At 38.8% G+C, this 25,779-nt stretch overlaps 1 protein-coding gene across 8 annotated transcripts in view; it reads right to left on the reverse strand.

Moving 5' to 3' along the window:
• Positions 1-4,000: 4,000 nt before the first annotated feature.
• TDRD7 (tudor domain containing 7) overlaps positions 4,001-25,779 on the reverse strand; it is a 50,748-nt gene continuing 28,969 nt past the window's right edge. For 5 of the 8 annotated variants that reach the window (XM_049795197.1, XM_049795194.1, XM_049795189.1 and 2 more), the window contains exons 7-17: positions 19,481-20,061; positions 15,359-15,545; positions 13,670-13,781; positions 12,596-12,798; positions 12,316-12,450; positions 10,534-10,632; positions 10,249-10,383; positions 9,796-9,906; positions 7,820-8,310; positions 7,333-7,493; positions 4,001-4,459 (exon numbers count right to left, since the gene is read on the reverse strand). In XM_049795197.1, coding sequence (XP_049651154.1) covers positions 4,239-4,459; positions 7,333-7,493; positions 7,820-8,310; positions 9,796-9,906; positions 10,249-10,383; positions 10,534-10,632; positions 12,316-12,450; positions 12,596-12,798; positions 13,670-13,781; positions 15,359-15,545; positions 19,481-20,061 — 2,436 coding nt within the window. In that variant the 3' untranslated portion in view covers positions 4,001-4,238. The remainder of the gene's footprint in view (positions 4,460-7,332; positions 7,494-7,819; positions 8,311-9,795; positions 9,907-10,248; positions 10,384-10,533; positions 10,633-12,315; positions 12,451-12,595; positions 12,799-13,669; positions 13,782-15,358; positions 15,546-19,480; positions 20,062-25,779) is intronic. The other 3 variants (XM_049795195.1, XM_049795190.1, XM_049795191.1) reach the window with 3 other exon arrangements.

Genomic DNA, 25,779 nt, shown 5'->3' on the forward strand with positions numbered 1-25,779 from the left:
TTGGGATGGCAAAGAGGGTTCTCACGTTTCTCTGATGAAACAGAGTTCTTCAAAATGAGCCAGGATGAACACACTGGGAGATGAAAACAGGTAAACTAAAACTTTGTAAACTTAACAAAATATTGAGATGGAATAAACAGAAAAGAGGTGGTTTGAAAGTGCTTATTGTTCACAGCCTTGGAAAGTAAGAGATCTGCTTTGTTTTCTGAATTATTACAGTGTCATCTGCTTTCCCTAGGTAATGAACGCTCATTTTCCAGTTTATAAAATTCACAATGGTCCACAAAAGACATCTAACAATGCTGCATTGCCTTTTTCTGGCTGAAAAGTTATCTTGGGTGGGGTTCCAAGAACTACACACTTCATCTCCAAATCCCAAGGGAGGATCAGCTGGGCTTCTGCAAATACATGCTACCTGGTTTTGGCCTTTATAATGAAACTGGAGTTCCAGTGAATTTCCAGGGTTTTACCCTTCTCTTTAGAAAGATTGCCAAATACCTAACGTAAACTTACCTTCCTGCAATTCAAGCCCTTACGTGTCCTTTTTTCCTTACATATAAAACCAGATTCTTTACCAGTGAAAACTTTTGAAAATGTTCCCCTCCTTAGCCTTCTCCTATCCAGGCTAACTACAAATCCTTCTATTTAAGCTGGGTTTTCTAGACTTTCATTGTTCTTGCTTTTGTCTGGTTTGTCTGTAATTAATACACATCTTCCTTGTAAGACAGTGCCCAGAACTGCATGCAGGATTCCTGTGGAGGCCTTTCTAATAGCCATCAGAACAGAAAGATCATGTGAAACCGTAACTCCGTCATCTGCTTGATTCAGACACATGCTATGGAAGCACCCCTGGTGAGGTGTCATGCATTCATGACAGCCAAGAAACCTTTCACAACGAACTCCAAACACAGACTGCTGAAAAACTGAAGTTAAAAACCATGCAACATTCTGTGTGAATTAATGTACACAGAGCAGGCAGGTCTAATACCTTCTAGGGACAGCAGACTAACTACTAATTATGCTAACTACTTTATGGATCAGGAACTTACAAACTCAGAATGTTCAATATTTTGTTCAGCCAACACCTTCTGCTCATTTTTCAAAGCCAGAGTGCAAAACGTACTCAAATAGCACTAGCAGGTCAGTGAGCAAACGTATCGGAGAATCTTACAGGCTGGTCAGTGGGTGTCCTGGTTTTGGCTGGGATAGAGTTAATTTTCTTTCTAGTAGCTGGTATAGTGCTGTGTTTTGGATTTAGTAGGAGAGTAATGTTGATAACAAACACACTCATGTTTTCAGTTGTTGCTAAGGAGAGTTTAGACTAAGTCAAAGATTTTTCAGCTTCCGATGCCCAGCCAGCAAGAAGGCTGGAGGGGCACAAGAAGTTGAGAGGGGACACAGCCAGGGCAGCTGACCCAGACTGGCCAACAGGGGTATTCCATACCATGTGGTGTCATGCCCAGTATATAAACTGGGGGGAGTTGGCCTGGGGGGCAGATCGCTGCTCGGGAACGAACTGGGCATTGGTTGGCGAGTGGTGAGTAATTGCACTGTGCATGACTTGTTTTGTATATTCCAATCCTTTTATTATCATTAGGTGTTACTATTATAATTATTAATTTCTTCCTTTCTTTCCTATTAAACTGCTCTTATCTCAACCCACGAGTTTTATTGTTTTTCCATTCTCTCCCCCATGCCACTGGGTGGGGGGAGTGAGCAAGCGGCTGTGTGGTGCTTAGTTGCTGGCTGAGGTTAAACCACAACAGTGGGCTAAAAAAGTAACGTTAAAAGCAGATGTAAAATCATAGCACTGCAATGGAGATCACAGTGTAAGAAGAAAGTAGGTAAGTAACTAAGTAAGAGCAGAGTACCCATAGCATAATGGACTAGAAACGGAGATACTTAAAATAGGGGTGGTACTGTATAGCAGGTGCAAAGATAGGGACACATTTCAATGCAGCCTCTGGATACAGTGTATGAACTGAAGACAGCATTGCGTTAATCACTTTGGGTTGGGTGTATGCTCAATGCATGCACAAAGTGATTCACCACATGGACTGTGGTGCTCTTGGGTTTGCAGATCAGTTAGGCTGCACTCTTGTTTTATGATGATACAAAGCTATGTGAACCCCAGTACTGAGCTGTGCAAATGCGTGAGACACTATATTGTCCTTGCTTCTGATCTGGGCTTCTTAGACTCTGGAGCAGCCATTGACAACCAAGGAGATGACGAGGCATACTCCAGAAGGAGCAGACAACAAGGTCAAAAACCATCTTGAGTCTCTCGAACATCTACCAGGCTCTTTCCCCTAATAACATAAGTGTAGAGTCCCAAAGCCTGCTCCATCAGTTCAAAGGTGCAAATCAGCTCCTGGCCAACAGCACATCCCCAAGCCTCAAAGGATGCAAACACAGCATGGGCATTTATCTCACAACCAGAAAAACTTCAGAACAGTTCCAGCAAAACACCTTACACCATCACAATTATCAATTAACAGGCCATCAACTTTGCAAGATAGCAGATGAAGATGGCATATGCTCCTAGACACATAGGAAAACTCTCACTCCCTTCAAGAGCTCAGGAAAGTGCTTGTCTCATTCTAATGACCTGCACCATTCAGATTTTCAGGCTCAGAAGCAGTCCTACACAGAAAAAAACTTCTGCATGTAAGATCATCCTACAGCAGTTCATCATCACATCGATTCCTACACCTGCATTCTTCATCTTCTCTACAGTGGCAGCTGAGGAAGCAGAAATCGATTAACATGGAAAAATATTAGTATCTCAGGCATTAACGTAACTTCTCTCTGAACAAGTACATTTAAGAGTCTCACCTCAGCATACTTAAATAGGGACAGGACCATGTCAACTAGCAATCTGCATTAGATTAGCCGTTTGTTAGTTTATCACTGCCTGCTTTATTCATAAGGGCTCTGCTATACCCTGTGTACAGTCCGGGCAGAGAGACACTCACCAGACTTCCAAGAGGACTCCTTGCTGCTTAGCTCAGACCTTCTCCAGAACTACACCAGAATTAGACTAAGAGGGTGCAAATGTAAGTCTCTCTCACATGCTTGAACAGCTTGTTTACTCAGAATATTTGCATGCATTTTCTTTCTTCCATCCTAATGTTATGTATGCACTGCAGCTTTCAAATCATGGTTCCCTTTCTGTTCAGTCTCCTTGACCCATGCAGACAGCATGCTGGTAGAATTTCTTAGCTCAGCTTGCATATCACTAGAAAGATTATATAGCTACACACAGCAGAAAAATTCCTTCTGCTGGCATTCACCGTGTAAAGCTTTAACACTGTGCTTAACGATCTGAAGGGACTACGGCAAGCAAACTCAAATCTAGCCAGCAGACTATGAAATACACTGTCTGTATCTCCTCTATATATTCCCAAGGCCAAAAATAGCGTGCTCTAAAGTGGGCCAAAAATACTGTGTTCAGAGGACTTTAAGGACCGATCCACATGCTTATAGGACATTGCTTGCTCCTGTCTCCAGGGAGCAGCAGTCCTTGAAAGCTGCTCAGAAGCATACACGAAAATGAGCTATCAAAAAAGAGGGAAAGGAATGTCTTGAATTTAGCAACTGGTCGGGGGCAGGGGGGTATGAGGAGGGGAGCGGAGAATTCAGAAAAATGGTAGCATTGCTAAAGAATCACAAGCAGACTAGCAAGCACATGAAGTGCATACCCTTTTGTGAAAGTTAAGCTCCACAAATGCAGTCTTCCAAACAAGGCACTGTCAACTACTCAACTCTTATGAAGTTAAGGATGGGGGGAAAAAGCCCCAATAACGCATGTCTCTGACACTAAATTCAGAAATATTGAGGACTGCTTCCATGTCTCCCAAGTAATAAAAATGCTTGTTAAAGAAAAAAGGAGGAGTACCCAGTAATGGCTCTGAGTAACAGATATGAGATAAAAAGCCCTCCAAAATTAGGGAAAGATCACAAGCACAAGTCACACTGTTTTATTGATAAATAACTTTTTTAATATTTTCACCCAAACATTCTAGCATTACAATGGTAAACAAAGTGCAAATTTTCAGAAAGTCAACTGAAGTCAACAGAACCCAAACGTGTTAAACAAACCCTTTTCACAGAACACAGATTTTTCAACTTTATCACCTTCATGTCTTCAAGGCCATGTAGTAGTTATATTTCTCTTCAAAGCCTGTTACTTATTTTATTGCTAAAGAATCTGAGCTGCTACATTTCAGAAGTGGTGATTAATCATCCTTGGAAAATTCCACAAGACTTTGAGACACAAAATCATGAATCCATATATCAGTATCTGGAAGAGATGTGTCCACGAGAAAAGTCACTATTTTTCGATCCCAAGAGTTAGTGCTTTCATTAACTGCCTGTATCTGTGCCACCAAGGGTTTCTTCTCTACAAGATTCCGAAACACTATTGATGCCTCTTCTGACCACTGCTGGCTTTTCACTCCTAGGACAAATGTAAATCAAAACAGAAGGTCATTTATAGACTAGACCAATGTGAATTATTAAGTTTCTAAAGAAGTAGGGGGAGTTTAAATACTTGAGAAAAGAGATGCTCAAGTGCTACTGAATGAAGCTTAACTCTAGAAAAGAAACACAAGCTCACTCATCTCCCACACAAACAAGATTAATTATTACAGAGATTAGGACATTTATTTTTTCTTGAAGTCTAATGATATGCAGAAGTTTGCAGAAGTGAAAGGCAAATGCACTGACTCACTGAGTAATTCAAGTATATCAGCTGCCACGCATGATCAAGGCATATTAGGAAACATGACAAAAAGGAAGCTAAATATCCTTTCAAAACAATTTCTTGGTCTTCTGCCTGAGGTTGCTCTAATTATTTGTCCTGTTGGCCCCGCTTTAGATTAAATTTTCTTCATCTCAAAGCAGCATCAGCTACTAAAACATCTGCCAAACCTCTAGGTCCCAAACTAGAGCTGCAGTGAGCAGAAACAAAGAGAAATGCCACCTAAATGCCTCATAACTGCTGCTATTTTTTTGAGAGCAGCATCCCACAAAGTCAAGTCTGCTCAGGGATATGATGCTAGAACCCAAACAGGTTTTTGAATATGGCTGTAATCCACCAAGAAAGAAGTGGCTCTTGCAGACTTGGAATTCAGTCTCTCCAAACCACTGTTGGTGTGCAGCATCCAGACATAAGGGGCTCAAAAATCGTGCATGAATACCCAAACAACAACTTATGGATAAAAGAAGCAGAACAGCAAAGTGACAACACTTTGCTTTCACTATTAGCAGCAGCTTTCTGCTGATAGGACAGGACAACACAGGAACACAGCTCCTTGCAGGTTACAGAAGGAATGAGAAGTCAACAATTCATCAACAGTTAAAATAAAGGTAATTAATGCTAGGAAAGCCTGTTGGGGAAGCAAATGGGATTTTACAAGGAAATAGACCAGAGACTGAGAGGTAGCAGACATGAAAAAAGAGAGAAAGAAGTGGAAGAATAGCAAGACAATAGTTACCGGTCTTCTGGATTCAGCTGGACTGCTTTGACAATATGAAGCAGCTCAGCGGCCAACTTAACTAGCTACTTGAGATTCTGTGAAGCAGGAAAATTGGATGACTTGCAGGCTTGCTCAGCTGGACCCTGTACTACCCCAGTAGACAGACACAGCTAGAAATCAGCTTCATTTCAGCACTGTACTCCTAGGACTCCAGCCTGTTGGTAACACGCCCATTAACACTAGTTAAAAGCAACCCCCAAGGTCACACTGAGGCTAAGCAGGGAAGTAGATCCACAGAAGGCAACCTAGGATGACAGCACCAACGCTGTGGCCTGTCACTTCAAACAAGTATATTCTCTAACTGAAGTCTAGACCAGTGCTGACCAAACAGCAGCAGAAAGCAGCAACTGAATAAGAAGAGATGCATACATCTGAAAGCAATGCAGACAGAAACAAAAGAAAAATCTGGAAAAGGAAAGAAAAGACAGCAAGGAGAGATCAAGTTTTACTTTTTTAATTCTATCAGATGTATGCACACTCTCTATTTATGCCCCAGATTCTCAAGGAAATTAATCTTACTTGAATTTGTGGAAATCCCCCACCCCTCTGTGGAGGTTTTTTGTTTGTTTATTTGAGAACACCAATATATTTCAGCCAACTCTGGATTCCAAATATGCACTGGAAATTTACTGGAAAACAGTAAATTACAATAGGCCAAGACAGATAAGAAAAACTTCTCCAGAAACTCAGCATCTAGTTCCTAACTTTTTGTAGATTAGGATAATCAGAACATAAGTTCTTATGAACAGATACAGCATAACTTTCACACTTTGTAATGGGTTTTGTTCAAGGATACCAAAACCATTTAGGTTTGATTTCCCAGTGTCCTTTGCATATTAGGCATCACACACATTAAATATAAAAATTATTTATGACAATAAAAAATATTTATGACAATGAAAAGCAGCTGCTGGGGAAGTTTAAGCAATCCTCAGGTTTATACATGGTAACAAAGATTGCTGCATTAAAATAAACAAACAAATAATAAAACAGAACCATCACCACCTACATCAAGAAGAAAAGCAGAGCTACCTTGATGACATAAACATGCATGCATGTCCTGGTTTTGGCTGGGATAGAGTTAATTTTCTTTCTAGTAGCTGGTATAATACTGTGTTTTGGATTTAGTATGAGAAGAATGCTGATAACAAACACACTGATGTTTTCAGTTGTTGCTAAGTAGTGTTTTTACTAAGTCAAGGAGTTTCCAGCTTCTCGTGCCCAGCCAGCAAGAAGGCTGGAGGGACACAAGAAGTTAGGAGGGGACACAGCCAGGGCAGCTGACCCAAACTGGCCAACAGGGGTATTCCATACCATGTGACATTGTGCCCAGTATATAAACTGGGGGGAGTTGGCCTGGGGGGCGGATCGCTGCTCGGGAACGAACTGGGCATCAGTTGGTGAGTGGTAAACAATTGCATTGTGCATCTTGTTTTGTATATTCTTTTATTAGTATTATTGTCATTTTATTATTGTTACTATTATAATTATTAATTTCTTCCTTTCTTTCCTATTAAACTGTTCTTATCTCAACCTACGAGTTTTTTCTTCTGATTCTCTCCCATATCCCACTGGGTTGGGGCGGGGAGTGAGCATGCGGCTGCATGGTGCTGGCTGAGGTTAAACCATGACAAAGCATTAAGCATGTTTCTGCAAGCAGGTACATGCTTACTTTAGCAAAAAACAATTACATCACTAACCTTTGGCTTCGTCCACTTTACATTTCCGCTCATTTGGTATTCCCACTGATGTCAGACTTTAACAAAAAAAGTTGTAAATGCTTACTACCTACCTGCAAGCTGAGCTGTAATAGCTTGGAAAGGTAGTTTTCTAAACGTATCCATGAGTGGCTGTACTTTCTCTATGCTGACAAATTCATGTTTACCATAGTCCAGCTCATATACCGACAAAAACCCATTTCTAAGAATACTTTTTATTATGACCCTGTACCACCTAAAAAGGGGAAGAACAAGAACAGACATTTTGAATTCATGTTCACACACTGTCAAGGCACCAGAAAAACAATACAAAACCTAAAGGTCTTAACCAACATGTCTCAGGCTTCTCAGATCTGGTATTATCTGAATAGAAGTTAACTGTTCCAGCTACAACCTGGAAGCATGAAGAGACTGTAACCTCATTTAGTCCCTTAATCTCTCAGATATCATTGGACATCTGCCACCTTGTTAACAATGCAGACAAAGCGGAGCTAGGCTTGCCTAGCTTACCAGCTAAGCTTGCCTTCAAAGATCTTGTTTTTAATTTAAGTATCCACTTACTGATTTTCAATTTTAGCTGCATACAGCTTGTTTTTTTCAATGTTCACAGGTTTCTCTTCTGCCCTGCTGTAGTACAAGATCATTTCTTCCATTAGGGCTTCCAGATTATGTAGCTCTTTCCAAGGCTGGACAATAAAGTGACCTGGATGACAGGCCACTGAGACATAGACATCCATGAGCTCTCCGGTCTTTGACAAGGGTAGAGGTGGAGGCATGTCAATGGTAGACACTGCACTGCTGGGTTCCCTGGCTGAATCAGAGACACTCTTCTCTAGCCTTCCACTAGTTAACTGTTGAGCTGAAACAGCATCACTTGTCACTTTTGTTGAGCTAGTCCCACTAGGTGAAACACTCAAGAAAACATCCTTCTGATGCTTCCACAAGTCTGCATTTTTTATCTGTCGATTGATGCTATGATCCATGTCTGGGAAATTCTCTGGAGCAAACAAGTAAACGTGTGCAATTCCCTTTGAATCATCCTGTTTAACCACCTTGGAAAACAAAATACAGTTTAACTTCCAGTTAATATCTATTAAATGCACATCTGATTTTGTACAGAAGACTAAAGCCTTTAACAGAAAAGCAGCAACGGTTCATTGAATTCTATATGCACGTAAGTATTTCCAAGGTTCTCTCAAATATGTTAATGAAGTTGTTGGATCATAAGCAACTCACAGCAACTAAAAAGAGCATTTGCAGCTATTCCACAAATATAAAGCAAATACAAAGCTGGAATTGAGTTTTGTTGTGCCCAACTGGTTCAATCTCAGTACTGTGTGTACAGCTCTAGCTTTCAGGAGAACAGTAGTCAGTGTCCATACAGATTCAAATAACCAAGTAATACTATTAAATATCAACACTTAATCCTTCAAAGTTCTCTTCCTGTCATTATGGAAGATGAAGCCCAGTAAATTAATGATGGGAAAAAATAAAGATGTAAAAAGCTTCCAGGTTTTACCATGTATAATTTTCAAGCAGTGACACAAAAATACTTCCTATTTAGCATCAGACATGCCAGCATTATTGATAGTAAAGCACTGCAATTTTAATTTGACAAAGTATAACATTTCTTTACAGATTCTTCTGTTGATTTTCCTAGCCAGAATAAAAATTTCCCACAATTAAAGCATACATCTGTCATCTATTATTTAACCAAGCAAAAATTAGGACCAAACTCAAACTATCTTGGAAGAGGATGTTTAGAAAAGCCAGATGCAACAGACGTAAGGCCCAGAATACAGGAGCTATGTTTTAACTATACTGTAGTCCCCACTGTTAAAGCAAGCCAAAAAGTAAAGGAAAGCTACAAAACACTTTTTCAAAGTCCTGTGACAGTATCTGGAATCAGATTTTTAAGAGGAAATTAGCATTGTTTACACTGTAGCTAGTAAGAGATTTCATTAGAAGGGTGTTTTCAGTTAATTAAACTGGATAGGATACATTGCAAGTGGAAATAATTTTATCTCAAAGATAACAGAAATTCTAAGTATGCAATAGCATACACTAATCACACTGGATTAGAAAAAGTAAACAAAAAATAAAGCTTCTTTCCAAGAACCAGAAGGACAAAAAGCTATGCTCACAAGAGGCCTAAAAATAATTTAAGATTAACTCAACAGTTTTATCTTTTTATGTGGTGAAACATTAACAACTGTGTTTCTTTCTTATCAGTTGGTAAAATAACTCTAGCTGCATATTTGGACAGGGACAGCAAAATGTGAAAGGCTAATGTGAAAGTTGCTAAATTCTTAAAGAGAAAAGAGAAAGTTCTAAGAGTTTTACACAAGTAAACTTTACGCCAAATGTCCTACAAAAAGGACTTTGTATAGAATTTATGTCCAGGAGCTGGCTACAGACTTTTAAACTTCAATAACAAAAATCAATTTGATGAGTGGTTAAGCTTCTAGAGTTGTTCTTTCAATGCTCTTTCCACACACCTATGGATTTCAAGTCATATAGGCATTTTGACTATTTACCTTCATGCTAAATTCAGGACAATTCATTACAGTGTCTCTCAGCCACAGCACAGCATCTGGAGTCCACATGCCAGTGTTAGGAGGCAGATCTGCTAGGCAGCATTTTATAGCCTAAGAACAGAATCAAGTGTACAAGGTATAATTTAGTAATATGAAAACTAGTCCACAAGCTCCTGTTCACAGAAACTTCATTAATGCTGACAGATTCAACAATGTATGGCAAACAGAGAGACAGAGGAACATGCAAAACCAGTACCATTACACATAGACAGCATCCTGTTGATACATATGTCTACGTTATGATTTATTTCAGGCAAAGATGCACAATGAAATACACTTCAATATTGAACGCTACTAAACAAAACAAAATTTCATTACATAAACCTTGAAGTAGCAGCACTACAAACACTGCCAAGAGATCTAGCATAGGTTAGCTTTAATATGTCTTTATACCTGAGGAGGTATTGCAATTACTTCTCTCAGGAATTGTGGTGGGATTTCTCTAAGCTCTGATACTTTTACAGTTGCAACTGTTCCAGTATCCATGAACTGCACATCAAGTGCCCGTCTAGTGTGAATAATTCTTATCTGAAAGAAGAAAGCAAGAGCATCATTCTGAGGTTAAAAACTCAACAGTGACACATACACTATAACAAGCTTCACGGAAACTAAGGGTTCAGATTTAGCTGAACAAAAAGATGAGCCATTTCTATGTGGGAAAACCGTAGCTGTTCTTACCTGAATACTTCTTACCTCTACACGTGCCCATTTTCCTTTGGAAGGAAACAAGCAGATTTTGCCACAGAAAGGTAGCGATACATTAAAGTCAGATGTCTGCTACAAATATAAAAACCAGAATTTAAAAAGCATGGAACTATTACTATCTGGCATTCAACTAACCATTTCAAAAGACACACATGGAATAAACTGTTCTGAGAAGCAAAAACCTCTGTTTCAAATATAAAGTCTCTTTCCAGCCTCAGAAACAATTCTTACCGTGTTGTTTCAAGCTTCCCTGATCGGTAAAGCTTTAATTCCAAGCTGTGTATCTGACAGGGAAACTAGAATATAAAGTGCCAGGGGAAAAAAGCCACATTTGGAAACACAGAATATCAAACCACCAATCATTACTTTAATGTTCTGAAAAGCAAGAGCAGTTTAGAGCTGTGACAGACAACTGAAGAAGCTCCCACCTCATATTCTAGAACACAGCATTTGTTGCGGTACTTAACAAAGCAAATTTACTACTGACTCAAATGAAAGTCTCATGGGGGTGACATTCACCATGATGATCCTAAATAACATAACAAGACAACAGCTACACTATAAAAAGCATGAAGAAACTCTATTTGAAGATCCATCAACACCTTAATTTAAATTCTCAGGCAAGATAAAACCCCTCAAGATAAGCTGCAAAGTCAGGATTGCTTCTTTTACCCCCCTATACAGATTTATATAAAAAATTTCTGAATGTCAAGGTCTCTGATAGCAACAAGAACCTAACATACACTCTGTCCAGAAAATCTGAACTTTTGAAGTACCTGTCTAGCTGCCTGCCTTTGTGTTGCTAAATCTCTCAGGGTTCTCAATACTTTCCTTCAGTGTTTGGCTTGCATGAAACTGAATCTTGATAACTGAGACACGTTCAATATAAAGTATTTCCAGATGGTGTCTGTTCCACAACAGGTCTAAAGCTCAGCTTCTATACCTAAAAACACTTTGATGAAGTAGTTTCACAAGCAGCAGTTCTAACAGGACATTCAAGGATCTGCATTTCATGGTTTCATTCTCTAAGACTCAGTTGAATGTTTAATAAATCAGATTAAGATCTCTTCTCTTTCGTATAAATTCTCTTGAGTCTAGTAAGGGTTGTTGCATGTGTCTGTAAACGGCTAGTGCAATGTCAGACTTCTTTTGCCACATACCTATTATAAAGCAACTTAAGGCTTTTGAAAATGGCTCCTTTACATCAGTTCTAGTTGAAATTAGCCACAACATTCAAAAGCTAAGGGTACAAGGACAAGATATGCAGGAGATCAGATCAAAGCCATCGAACTTCCAAGGAAGCCAGGCTAAAAAGAACAGACCTTGGTTACACAGCTTTTATTGTCACTTTGCACGGTGTGCTGTGGGCCAGGCTGTTTACACACCTCAATTCCATCACGTAAGTAAAACTTCCAGAAAAAACACTATGGCAGTTATCTCTACACTCTTTATACCAATCTGATGCAGTTTCCATAGGAAACTTTCCATTATAAGCCATATTGTTACTGTTCTAACTATTCAAGGAAAGTTAAAAAGTAGTTATTGAAGCCTTAGAGACAGCTTGTGAACAAGAAAGCATCAAAAGACACTCTTCAGGCTAAAGGATGCATCCCAAAAAACTAGGAAGATAATCTACAGCCTTTTTGAATAGTCTATGGCTACCTCAGAAACTTGAACTTATGTGCAAGGAAAATGATTAGTACACTCCGAAGAAAGGCTACATGACTTCATCATTTCTCTCACCATAGAACCTACCTTGTAATGGAAGTAGTCTTCTAGTTTCTGCAAGATTTCAGAAAGTCTAGACAAGCCTTTAGATGGCACCTGGCAATACAGGCTTCCGTCAGAGAAAACACTGGTTACTCTGACATTTGTATATAGTGCATCTACCTGCAACAGGAAGATTTTGACAAGAAAGTGGGAAAAAAAACCACACACACAAACTTAGAATATTTCCGAGTACTGTTTTTGTCCATCCAAGACCTTAGCAGTCAGTGATTTTTAATGAATTAAGAAGGAAATAGCAAAATGGTACCTGTAGGTGCAGTGCAAGGGACTTGTCATACAAAGCCTTCAGACAAGTAGCATTAATGTTGATATCGTCTTCTCCAGAAGTGTCATAGAGAATAAGAAGAGGAATATCACTCTTCTCCAGTATTTCCACAGCAAATATCTTGGAGCATGTCTGCGATTCCACAGTCTTTACTAGGACAGGATCATCACAGAAGACTTCCAGTCCTGTAAGACACACCATACTTTTTATGTATCACTGTATTCAAAGGGAAAAATAAGAACCAGGTCTGTGTTCACAACAGGAATCTTTCCAAGAATCAGGATGTAGCAGGAAAGTTGTAGTGCACCCCTACTTGTGTTCTGCTTAATTTCCACCTTTTTAATACAGAAAGCCATCTTCTGGGTGGGGGGGGACGGGGGAGAAAAGAAAAAGATCCTCTTCAGAAAGAGTCAAGACAAATGTGTAAAGAAAAAAGGAATGCATCCAAGTATTAAAAAAAACAAACAAAAGTTCATTCACGGCAATTTTATATATTTAAAATAAGCTATTTTTAAAAAGTGAGAAATGCCTACCAGTTTTCAGAAGGTAAGTAATTTCCAGCAGAGCCTAGGAAGTCTGCAAATATGCAAGTACTGAAAAGCGAAGGATCACTTTAAAATAACTAAACAGGATCACATTTAGGAATATTGCCCAACCTGGCCCCAACAGATGTGCATCATTTGCAGAAAAAGGAGTTGTGCTAGTACATTGCTTTACACAACAGCAAACATTTCCTTAGATTTCTTTAGGCTCACATATATTAAAGGAACAAAGACATCCAAGCTAAGTGCAGAAACAACTAAGCTCCATTACAGAGACACTGGATATCAAGGTCTTCTAATATCAAGGTTTCTTTATAAACTCTCCTTCACATCCCTCCTTTCTCCCTTTTCTTTCTTTCCATGCCTACTTGTGTCTGCTTAGACTAGCTGACTTGGACAAAATCTAACATACATAGAGTTATTACAAACAAGCATCAAAACCCCCAGACTGAGACACTTCAATCCATAAATAGTGGAACAGTAAGCTGTATAGTCAACACCGGCTTTCTCTTACCTGCCAGTTTACATTTTGCAGCTTGAAATGGAAGTGAATTGAACTGTTTCTGTAGTTTGTAAACACTGTTGCTTTCAACAAACTCACTGAAGCCATGATCAACATAGCATACCTGATAACAGAAAACAGAATAAAAGCACAAGATCATGAATAAAATTGTATGTACATTTTCTTGAGTCTAGGGAAAATGTATTCAGATAGCATGTGCTCTGTGCAGCTACAGACAAATCACTTTTCACTAATTTAGTAGTATGTAATGCCATTAATCTCAGGTTTATTTCACTGCTTGAATATTCAGAGTTTTCAGGGGAAGTCTTCTTCTCAAGATCTCTGTAAAACCATCCTCTCCAACTGTTCCACAGAATCTCAACTCTTAATAGGAACAGTACTGGAAGGACTCAGCATATGAAGAAACCACATGAAGAAAGGTAATAGACTGGCAATTTTTATTAGTAATGTTTTGAAAGTACTGAAACGTCAAATACCACTTAAGTGCCATTCTATGTTTTGCCTTTTGTTTTTACTGCATTAAGAGAATAATTTTGATTTATGCTTATAGTAACATTGATACAAATACCACAATCATTGCAGGAAACCAGTAGGAAAACTGCTGATTGGCAGCAAATAATTGGAGGTAAAGTGAGCAAAAGAAGGCTTTGACAAGACTTTTTACAACTTTTTTCTAAACTCTATCATGCAAAATGTCTGCATACCAAACATTGAAAAGGGAATCTGAACACCGTGTCAGAGGATAATCAGCAAATGCTGCAATAAAGCAGTAGTCTTCTTTTGCCTGGTAGCTCTAGCTAGACAGACGTTAGAGGCAAACTTGTTACTGATGTCCTTGCCGCTTCTCCAAACTAAACAATCTTTCACAAAATTGAGTTCTGACACCCCCCTCCAAGTTCCAGATGAAGGGTATCACACTTACTTTGAGAAAAACCTCAATTTTGATACATGTGATATCTAAAGGTTTATGAAATAGATCTACTTCAGAAGTATGTTAAACAGATCTGGGTAAAAAGTCACCTAACGGGGAGGGGGAGGCATCATTAATGTTTGACTAGGCAAGAAATAATTGAGAGGTTTGAAACTTTTTTTACAGTTCTATCATATGTTCTGGTTTTATTGCCAGATGGCATGAAGAGTCTGCTTGGCCCAGGAGAAGTTTAACAGAGAAGTTAAATCATCTCAGACGTACGCTACATATAACTCCAAAAATACCACATCTGCCTGGAAGGGAACACAATTACATCCTTCTCATTGTCTTGCTATTTAGTGCATGTAATTTGTACTTCAGTACAAGACTTCAAACACAATCTATCAGCAAGTGAATTTTTCCTCCCTTTCTCTTCCTCCGTCCCACTACAAATAGTGCTACTACACCCATTCCTCCTAAGACTATCAAAGGTACATTTTCAGTACAAAAGTGCTATAGGGTCCAACCCCATATAAAACCCCAAACAAAGCCCCAAAACTCAAACTAGTTATGGAAAAAACCCTGAAAAACCATTAAACTTTGGCAATCATGTAACTTCAAAAAAGTCTTAATTTGTCATATAATTGAAAATAGAAGTACTTCAGGGCAATAGAAAATGCTAGTGCAGCATATTTAGGCATTGACTGTGTATCTAAAAACCAAGAGTGTTTCAAGTCTTTCTCCAAGTGCCAGAAGAAGTAATTGCTTGCCTTTATTCTGTTGTCTTCTAGAGAAATTACCCGAGCACGCAACCAGGCATCTTCTTCAGCGTGTACTGCAACAAGTTGCCCAACACTCAGAGACTGAGCTAGTGACGCTGTACTGTTCTGACTATAGTATGCTTTCATATCATCTTCCATTTGTTCCTGGGCAGAAGAATAATCTTTGCCCACATACCTACAGTATTTTACAAAACAAAACAAAAAAAACACCACAAGAGTTAGGATGCAACTTAAAAAAGCAGAATAAAAACCTAAGAACACCTATATGCATATATGAATATGAGTAAATTATAGATATGTACATTTTCTAAGCACATCAGTATCCAAACTCTTTTCCCATTAACTGGGCTATAGAAAAGTAACTGACATAAAAGTTAATACTTTTGTCGACAGCTAAATGCGGTCCAGCAGTGTATAATCTAACACGCTCAACTAGATTTTTAGTAAGAGCTCTTACTTGATTATTACAATCACGTAGAACAACTTGACCACAACAGCAGAGTAGTATCTGGGACCAAGTATAAAAGAGAACTAATACGTCATCACTGAAGTTACTCTGTCATTAACAAACACCAGCTTAATCTGGTTTTCACTAAGGTTGATCAAAACCAAGGCATCTAAAATAAGTTTACAAATCAGCTGTCAAACCACATGCTGTTTACTCTCAGCCTTCAGAACAATCCTGATATTAGGCTGCTGACCTAATGGTTCATATTGAAACAGTTTGTGTTGCACAGATCTTCTTTAATAAAGTATATAAACTTATGAAAACTCCAAATGCAAAGTTCTGAATGCTGCAGAAACAAGTCAGATTAGAGCAGACAAAAGGAAAACATTCCCAATTTTGTATTAGTAGCTACTGTTTTTTTTACTTGTTCATAGAGTGATTAATACTGCTCATCTCTACCACACAGTTTAGATTATCATCCTATGAAAATCTAGGTTTATACTGAAGGTCTGTGATATGCCCAGGATTAGTGCAGATACTGTATTATGACATACTATTCTAACTTTGTTATAAAGATTAAGTTAAATCTGATCACATTCCAGGGAACCCTCATTTTCCTAAGGACAGCCTGCTACCTCACCATCCAATTATATATTGTTTTTCAGAATGACAGACCTTTTGTTTCAATATAAGCACTCATCTACTTCATAATGGACAAGGAGTGGGGTGACAGTCACATACATGCTACTTAAAAGTTTATTTCTTAACATTTGTTTAATAAAGACACTTAACAGAGAGTAGGATTATCTTAACAGAAGGTAGAAGAATCTTTTAGAATTTCCTGCCTCACTATTTTCTGGTAATAGGTGAGCATCATAGTGAAGAAGTTTTTGGCTGCTTAAAGGCAATTGAAAAATTATTTTCAGACTCTAGAAAAGAATCTTGGACAGAAACCTCAAAAAAGTGTGTTAGAGACTAGTCTATGTGCAGGTGGCCAGACACTGCAAGTGTGCATTCAGCACTGTTCTTAGTCTCAACTAGAACCAACTCACAGGTCAAGTAAAGCTTGCTGCTTCACTGCGAAAGGAACAGAGGAGTATGCTTCCATAGTGAAACAAGCTATAAAATTTTGTCTATTCAAAAAGATAAAAGAAGAGGGGGAAAAATTATCCGAGCTGTAGCACAGAAACTCAAGGTAGTTGAGAATAAGACATTATTTCTTGTAAGAATTCAAATATACGACCTAGCATATCATCTCTGCTTTCAATTGCACTGTTGTAAATGTGGAGTGAGTATCTCAGAGTGTTTCTATCACCTCACTTTCATTTTGACTGCATAAGAACTCTTACAGAATTGTACCACGTCTCAAAAATGAAATAGAACCAAACCTTCCAGCTTTGTCTGAATTAGTACTGCAGTTGAAAGGTCTCAGCCAAACAATGTTTAGCCACACACAAAGAAAGTAAAGAGATACTGGTCATTCCCAAGACAAAAAGAGGAATCTTGATTCTATTAATCCTGCAAAAATCAACATCAACCACTGACTGAGTACATGCATGGGAAAGGTGAGTCCATGCATTGTTTCCTTCCTATACATCTACATGAACATTTTCTTGCCATGGCAAAAAACTATTCCCATCAGGGCTAGTTTCATCTTGAAGATAAATGACCTAGCCCATGAAGGACATACATAACCTTAAATAGTCATTTCTGTATCTAGGGCCAAGAAACCACTAATCACCACCACGTACCTGCACAGAGCTGACAAACTGAGAAACTTTAATATTGTCCAAGAACCAATGTCCAAAATTTGGGAACTGCTGCTTTACAGAAATTTCAACATAATCACCCTCAGTTCGTCAGTGTCATATGGTGTTTTAATCCATAGAACTTGAAGAATTCCCCCAAATAATTAGTGGAAACATCCTTAAAGTAACAGATTAGAAAGCTAAGATTTGTTATTCCACATATACAGCAAGTTATCAATGTCGCCAGAATTAAAAGGGATACAGTGAGAAGGAAAAAGTTTTGCAGAGTTAAGTCCCACCTGCACAGCAAGCTGGAGGTAAGAGACAGATAATTTGTTCCTGCCCTTCCCAATACAAAACATGCAATATGCATTGCGTCTAACTGTTTCAGTATCTCTACATACAGATTATTACATGTCTTAAATTGGCTGTCTCTCCTGGCACTATTCATCTTCATCATCTTTCATATCTTAGACTAAATTCAAACAGAATTGCAGGAACAATCTAAAACATAAAGCCTCTCTTTTCCTTGATGTATTCTTTCTTCTGTGATTTCTTTTTTTAAGCTGAGGCTCACTCACAAATTCCAGCTGTGTCTTCTTTGCTAAAATTATTGACTCATCCAGCCAGAAATAATACAAATGTTAATGATGGATGAAGAATCTTGCCTTACATTAAGCTTTGTGGCAAGACCAGCATACAAAATAAATGTGTAAGCAATGCACAAAAAAGCTTATCTGAGAAAAAGCACAATATAGGAATGGTGCTAGCAGCTAAAACAAAGATGGCAACATTCTCAAATGAGAATTCCTCTCATAACCCCCAAGTATGGGGATTTTCACTACAGATTATCAGCCATTAAGTTTCCATGACTTCAGGGAACTAAAACAGTGAACTGACACATAAAGAAAGCTCAAGGTTGAGTATTCCAATACATTACTGATAGCTAGAGAGAAAAAGGATATCTAAATTTCAGCCTTAAGGCTAGTGCGTTGCATATTGGCAACCAGCAATGAGGAACAGGGTATTAGTTTCACAGTGAAAGGATCTGTAAGTAAACTGTACACATACTCATTTTGATCCTGATCAGGACCTCTGGGAATGACTAAAACTATCTAATCAAAACTGAAACGGCAGAAACTAGGGGGAAAAACCCCAGAGCTGTCAATATAGTATACTACCACACAGTTGTTCAATTCATCCTTTGAAGTGATGTGAAATTTTTTTAAGATTAGGCTTGATTTGAAATAATTTTCAAAATGAAATATCCCCTAAAAAAGTGTTTGGGTTTTTCTGTTTGTTTGGTTGCGTTTTTTAAGTTTTAAAGAACTGCTAGGATTTGCATGTTTTATCCCAACAATGACATATAGAAAGCCTATCATGGTATTTCCTGAAACAGTACAACAACACATACTTAAGATGGCCACTACAATCCACTTCTTACACTGTCCTCTAAGGCTGGGCTGACTAGCAACGAAACCAAGCACTAGTAGTTTATTGTTGGATGGAAGCTCATCTGTCTCCCAAAGTGAAAACTGCAGTGTAATCTGAACACACTCAAGTCATACCTAGTTAGTAGTAAATCAGTTACAGAAGTAAAAGATATTTTAATAAGTATTGCAGCAATATCTGAATACTATGTGTTATAGTAGGGTTATTTTTAGAAGTTTTCTAATTGCAAGTCAAATCTGCTATCTCAGACAAGCTAATGATACAACTGATCAGCTCAGCACTAAGTTTCAGAAAACTTCTATTTAAGCACACAAAAGATTCTTGAGTTTTATTATCAAAGTAAGTAAATAACAAATTCCTGCAACCTCCTGTTCATCTGTTCTCTTATGGCAGACCTGCAAAATATGAATATGTGGATTTATAAATAAAGCAAAAAAGACAGATTCTGAAGTACAAACTTGCCTAATTAGGACCTCATTAGTGTTTTTCAGTTCTAACACCATGACGGACACAGATCCTTCCGATGGAATGATTAGAGGAGGAACAGTTATGTTCTCTGGATACTGGTCCTTGGATTCTTCACATTGTTGTTCAGCTGTGGCCTTCACACCATCATGCCTCTGGACTTTCTCAGTGACATTCAGATTTTCATCAATGCGTCTTTGGGGTTTAGCATAGAGGATGGCCTTTCTCGGGACTTCAGATACATAGTCTACTACGCATACATCTGAGAGCAACTCTAGATTATTTAGAATGTCTTCTGGAAATTTTACTTGGTAAGTGTCTTGGTACAATTTGGGAAGTGCATTAGCCCAAAGACCACTGGAGTACTTCAGCAAGATGTTGACAACTTTCTGCTTGAAATCACTACTAAGCGATCCAGGTCTGGTGTCTATATTTGGTTTTAACAAAGGGTCTACTTTTGAAGAAGTAACATTCTCAGATGCCTTTTCTTGCTCTGTATCACTTTTTGCTATCGGTGGTATTTTCTTAGCAGGATAAAGAAGCCCATCCATCTGATCACCCCTGTGTACTTTCTCCACCTTGGAAAACAAAAAGTAGAGTCAATAATCAATTGCATCTCTAAGTCTAATTTTGCCAATTATGTTTTTATAACATGCATTTTACACAGACTTTGAAGTGGACATCCACAGGGAACTAAGCTTGAGGCAGTTACTACAGGGTAGTATTTCTTGTAATGCTTCCTCCTCCATTTTGAAGGGTACCAAACACATATGACTACATCAGTACAGGACAAATACCTAATCTATGCAATTCAACTCCGACTTGCCTCCAAAGTCGTCTCTCTTTTCTCCTAGAAGGACCAGAGAAGATGATGACACATTCCACAAACTTCGGTCTTCTGCATATTAACCCCCCTGATCTTCCACACAGGTACTCATATCACAAACAAAAGTTTCTGTCTCAGTTTACTGAGGGAAAGGGGATTTGATTGTATACTTCAGAAACAAGAGGACACCTCTCAGGCAGTGTTGTAAAGGCTATCTGCTGTCATGCTTAGTGAATTTTTTTTTCTTTAGAAAAGTTCTGAAATTAAGGAAGAAATTTCTGGAGAACAAATTTCATAATAAATTTGATTAGGCCATTTTAAACCATGCCCACAGTCTCCCTCCAGACCCAGACATTCTGCCAGTCCATATGTGTCTACCCGTTGCTAAGTTCAGTAATAAGCATCTCGCATGGTCTGAAGTCACAACCTTGAAAGCACCATTTGAGAACTGTAGAAATAAACTCACAATAAAATTCCCCTTCCTAAAGTGATGCAGTTTCAACCTAGGTCAACCTAACTATAGCTTAGCTTAGCAGTAATATCTATGTAGAATTGACATAATGAAAACTCTCAGTGTTTTCACATTGGTCTCAAAGCAAGAACAACTCCTGCAATAAAGAAAAGTTATTAAGGTTTACGTAGCTCCACCTTGATGTTCCTTCCTCAGAGGAAACAGCTCATCAGTTTCCTGGGTCCACATCACACCAAAGTCCTCTTCAGAGGCAGATCAATGAACAAAACATTGAGTAGTTGAATTACTTGCTACTACTCAGGGGTGGCATTTACCTTTACGATATTGATGTCCATACCCATCAGAACTTTATAAATCTTGCTAAAGTCATTCTTTGCTGTTCTGTCTTAGCAACATATAACAGAAGCATTACATAACAAGAACAATACATGTCACTCTTTATCAAGATAACATTAACAAGACAAAAACATTTAGTTACAATACATTGAAAAAAACTGAAAAAAAATGGTCATTACTGTGTCAAGAGACATGTATGTTCTCCTATGTGTACCTCTTCACACTCAGCCCAAATTGCCACATGGTGATCTGAGTTGAGAGAGTGAGCAACACCACCTAAGGGTTACTACACAAGTGCATTTCCATACACTTGCTGTGCATCATATTGTCTAGCCTGGTGCAAAAGCAAGGTATCAAACAGTTCTTGGGAACAGGTCTTGGTCAACTTCCATGAACACTAGCACATGTACTATCTAAAATTGACACAAAAGAAATAGTTTTCATAGATATAAAACAATATTAACCACGTTAGAGAATTCTCATGCATTCACGGTGGCATGTCTGGATCCTTCTCCATCAGTGAAAACCAAAGTAGTAATATTTTCTGCAAGAATAAGACATGAGAATGCAAACAAACCTACCTAACAACCCTCAGCTCCCTGAATTCATGCAAATGAGTCCACAAGCTTTAAGACTCAAGTCTTTCCAAGTAGGTTCACTAAACCAAGGAGACATCCCCTCTTAACTGGGAGAGAGGAGAGGTAGTGTCCTACAGACATCCATTTACTAAAGAATACGTATCTACTATAGGATAAAATATAAACAAATCCTCTAAAGGATTTCAAGTTCTTGACCATCTCTGCTAGTCAGCTTGATGTAAGAGATAACAAAACATGTCTGGCCACGCAACCTAGAAGGACCAAAGATGTCTTCAATGATTCATGACAGGAAGAAACTACATTTGTACCCTCTGGTATCAGGAATCTTACTGTGCCTTCTGAACCACAGAAGAAGAAAGGAGCTTGGTTAAAAATAAAAACAAAAACTTATCAAAGCCTTGCAAAGGCTCTGATATACAGTTAAGAGACCGAAGTATATCAAGTGACCCACAGAAAAAAACAGGGCATACCACCTTGTCAGGTAATGACATCCTACATACAGAGGAATTGATAAGGATGTCCCAAGTGTCCATGCACAAGATTGAGGAATTTGTTTAAATGACCAGCCAAGGAAACTTTTAGCTCCAGAAAATACTTGGCATTATCAGGACAACAACCTGTTTGAGAAGGCTGTGTTGGAACATATGGCAGTTCATCTTGAAAGCAGCTGGATGCAGAGATCTACCTTTATGCACCCTTTCTCTTAGCTAGCTCTTTTTAACTCGTGCTGCAACAGAGAGAAATAAGCTTTAGCTGCCAGGACTATTAAACCTTACACACTGAAGACTGGCAGCAGACTAAAGAGAGAAGATCCTTAGAGACCTTTAAGCCTCTTAACTCCAATAATAGCTCTGAAGTTTTCCAGGCATTGAAGCTGTGTTTTGAAGAGACTGTAGATGCTGACCGATTAGAGTCAGAAAAATGCTATTTCAGTAAGTTGTTTCAGTTTACTTCAGTATAAATAAGCTCAGGTGGACATCATCAGGCTACTATTTCTTGCGTAGAAGTTAATGTTCAAGATGCAACAGACTCCTCCAGACAGTGCTATGGCTAAGGCATGTTCAAGGATGCACAATAAAACAGGATCTTTTAGTTATAAGCAAACAGCTTCACTTGTGAGCAGCACTTCAAAACAGCCACACCTTCTTTAGTACAAATATCTCAACTTGGTTTCCAGCTGAGTTTTCAGATTTGCCTGCAAGGTACTTCCCATTAGTATGGCTGGCAGGCCTGCTTTGCAAGCACAGCATGCCTGCTGTCACCTCTCCCTTAGAGAGCACAAAGTACAGTCAACAGCTGTCAGAATGTATTATCAGGGAAACAGAGACTGAAGTCATTCTACACAGAAGAAAAACATGTTTGTCCTGGGCCTGAGTAACAGAGGGAGCTCTTAAAAATTAAAATCTGGAGCCCAAAATGATAAAGCTTCAAATTAAAAAATATTCCCAATACTGACACTGCAACTGAGTAATTCAAGTGGAATGTAAAAGAAGAGCAAGTCCACTCCTTTTGACACACACATATAGCTGGGATGAGGGCAGACATGCTCCTGTATGTGTTGCTAGGACAAAAGCTTTGTATATGTGTGCTTGACAACATACAAGTAAACCACTACACTAATATATATAATCAAAAGAAAGCATCCCCTTTGCGATGCCAGAATGACCAAAAGAACACCAAGTCTTCTTTAATTATATGTACAGTGATGACCAAAGAGCAGACACACTGGCAAACTCCTAAAGTATCAATACCTCCCAGGAAGAAAGCAAAGAAAATACCTCCTTGAAATGAGAGTTTCTAGCCAGATAAAATGTCCTTCACTTTCAAAGTTACATTCACAACTAGCATATGCAGCTATTTTCTGCCATTCTTCTGCAAGGTAGGAAAAGGAAACGTGCTGTGGAAGTTGGCATTTAATGTCAATGATAGTCTCATCATATGTGGCAAACAGGAAAAGTCTTGCTCCATGATTCTTGGTATCAAACAGGTCCTCAAAGACTGCTCTAAAACACACTCATCAGAACTATCACTCTGATTCAGTGAAAATAATTCATCAGAAGTGTGATGCATGAATTCTTTCAGATCTGATTTAAATATGCAACACAGAAGCTAACTACCATGGCATACATACCACAGACTGCATACAGACACATTTTGCTGACAGGCACCTTAGAGAAATGCTTCAGTGTGAAGGCAGCTCTCATCTACCTGACTTTCCTCAATAGTACATGAAGTTCAACTCCCAGCAAGCTGGAGCTCAAAGCGGTGAGGAAGGTATTCCTGGCCTTGATCAGCAAGCAGTACCTTGCATCCACACATTTGGCTGACAGCATCTTTCTCTGTCAGAGGCGGCTGCTACAACTTGAAGTCCCACTATTTTTGCCAATTATTCTACAGTACAGCTTTCCCCAGGCAATGGTGAGATGCTGCTTCAACATTAATGCTCCACTCCTGCCTGCTCTTCCAAGTAGCTGCCTCTGAAAGCAACAGAGTTTAAGCTATCAAACTGTTGAATATGCATGCAAAGTAACCAATTCTGGGGTAAAAAAACAGACTTGTTTTTGAAAGGCTGAATATCCCCACTGCACAGGGTAGCATCAGACACAGTAAAGAGCTTTTCCTTACGAGGTTGTGGAAGCTCCTTACATCATCTGGTTATAGCTTATCCTTGGGATCCATTCCAGCTTTCACAGCTTCTAGTCCAATATGCAGTCAATTGCTTTGCATAGGAAACTACAATACTAACTTCTTACCCTAAGCCAAAAGGATACACTAAAAGGCTTGTCTTCAGCCAAACCTCATGTCAACTAGGAAGCTAGAACAGGACAGGAACAGAACTGGAACTTGTTGCCCAGAAAGGCTGTAGAGTGTCCATTGTTAAAATATGACTGGATGCAGCCCTGGGCAAACTGCTCATGGTGACCCTGCTTGAGCAGGGGGATTGCATTAGATAATCTGAAGACATCCCTTCCAACCTCAGTGATTCCATGATGCTGTGAAATGTTTATGCAATATTATAAGACCTGGCTCAGTTCTTCTGAATTTCAGCTGAATTTCAGTTATCAGGATGTTAAGAACTACCTTCAGAAAGCACAGGCCTCTTACAATACTAGGGAAGGCAAAACCATTTTTAAACATTTCTAATTTAATAGCCTTTTTAGTCACTAATCCTGACAGATATGTCAGTTTCAGTAAGAGGGTCCAGAAAAAGATCAGTTATGATATTCAGACTGGCAATGACAACAATAAATTTTGGTGGATTCTTCACAGCAAATACAGAAGATACTTTCAGCTCTTCAACTGAAGTGAAAATTTTCAGATGCTACAATGACTCTGAAACCTTTCTATTTCTGGTAGTCATTAATTCCGTACTTAACTGAAATGTTAAAACACAAGTCATACTGGGCATATTTTTGTATTTTCTTTTGTTGTTAGACTAAAGGATCCTTTTTGCCAAGATATCCCTTGTTCAGGTTCAGCTAGTGCTCAGGGCTGGGGTGGTTAAGATCTGCAAAGTTCAGGAGTGTCTAGGTTGCCCCCTTCTGCCCATTCTCCTTACTCTCCCACTTTATTACCTTGCACATCACAGTGAAGATAATTATTCTCCACAGTATGTCATGCTTTTGAGTCTTTGACTTCTGAAAACACAGTTACAAGTGATGCAATAAGCTAGGTGAGCCAATCTAACAACCCATACTGTTGAGGGCTGCCCTTATTCCTCACATCCTTAAGCCAGCACTAAGGATTGGCAGACACCTTTGTCAGCAGTTCTTTTTGGCTGCACTAATTTTCACCTCCTAATGCAGTGAAGTCTTCCTTAGCGGTCAGAGAAGTGCAAGATTTAACACACAAGGAGTTGCAACAGTATGTGAAGCAGGAACAAGGAAAGATGCTGTCAAATGGAGTCTGACTTAATAGCTCATCATGTTGTCTAACCACTCATCAGTAAGACTGAGCTTCAGAAACATTGAGTAACAGCCTGTTCTAGCACTGTGTTTGGGCAGCAAAGTTATTCTTGATCTTGTGTCCTCAAATAGCTCATTTCCACACATACTGTGACACC

The sequence above is a fragment of the Accipiter gentilis genome, chromosome Z (genome assembly GCF_929443795.1).
Source record: "Accipiter gentilis chromosome Z, bAccGen1.1, whole genome shotgun sequence".
Taxonomy (NCBI): Eukaryota; Metazoa; Chordata; class Aves; order Accipitriformes; family Accipitridae; genus Astur; species Astur gentilis.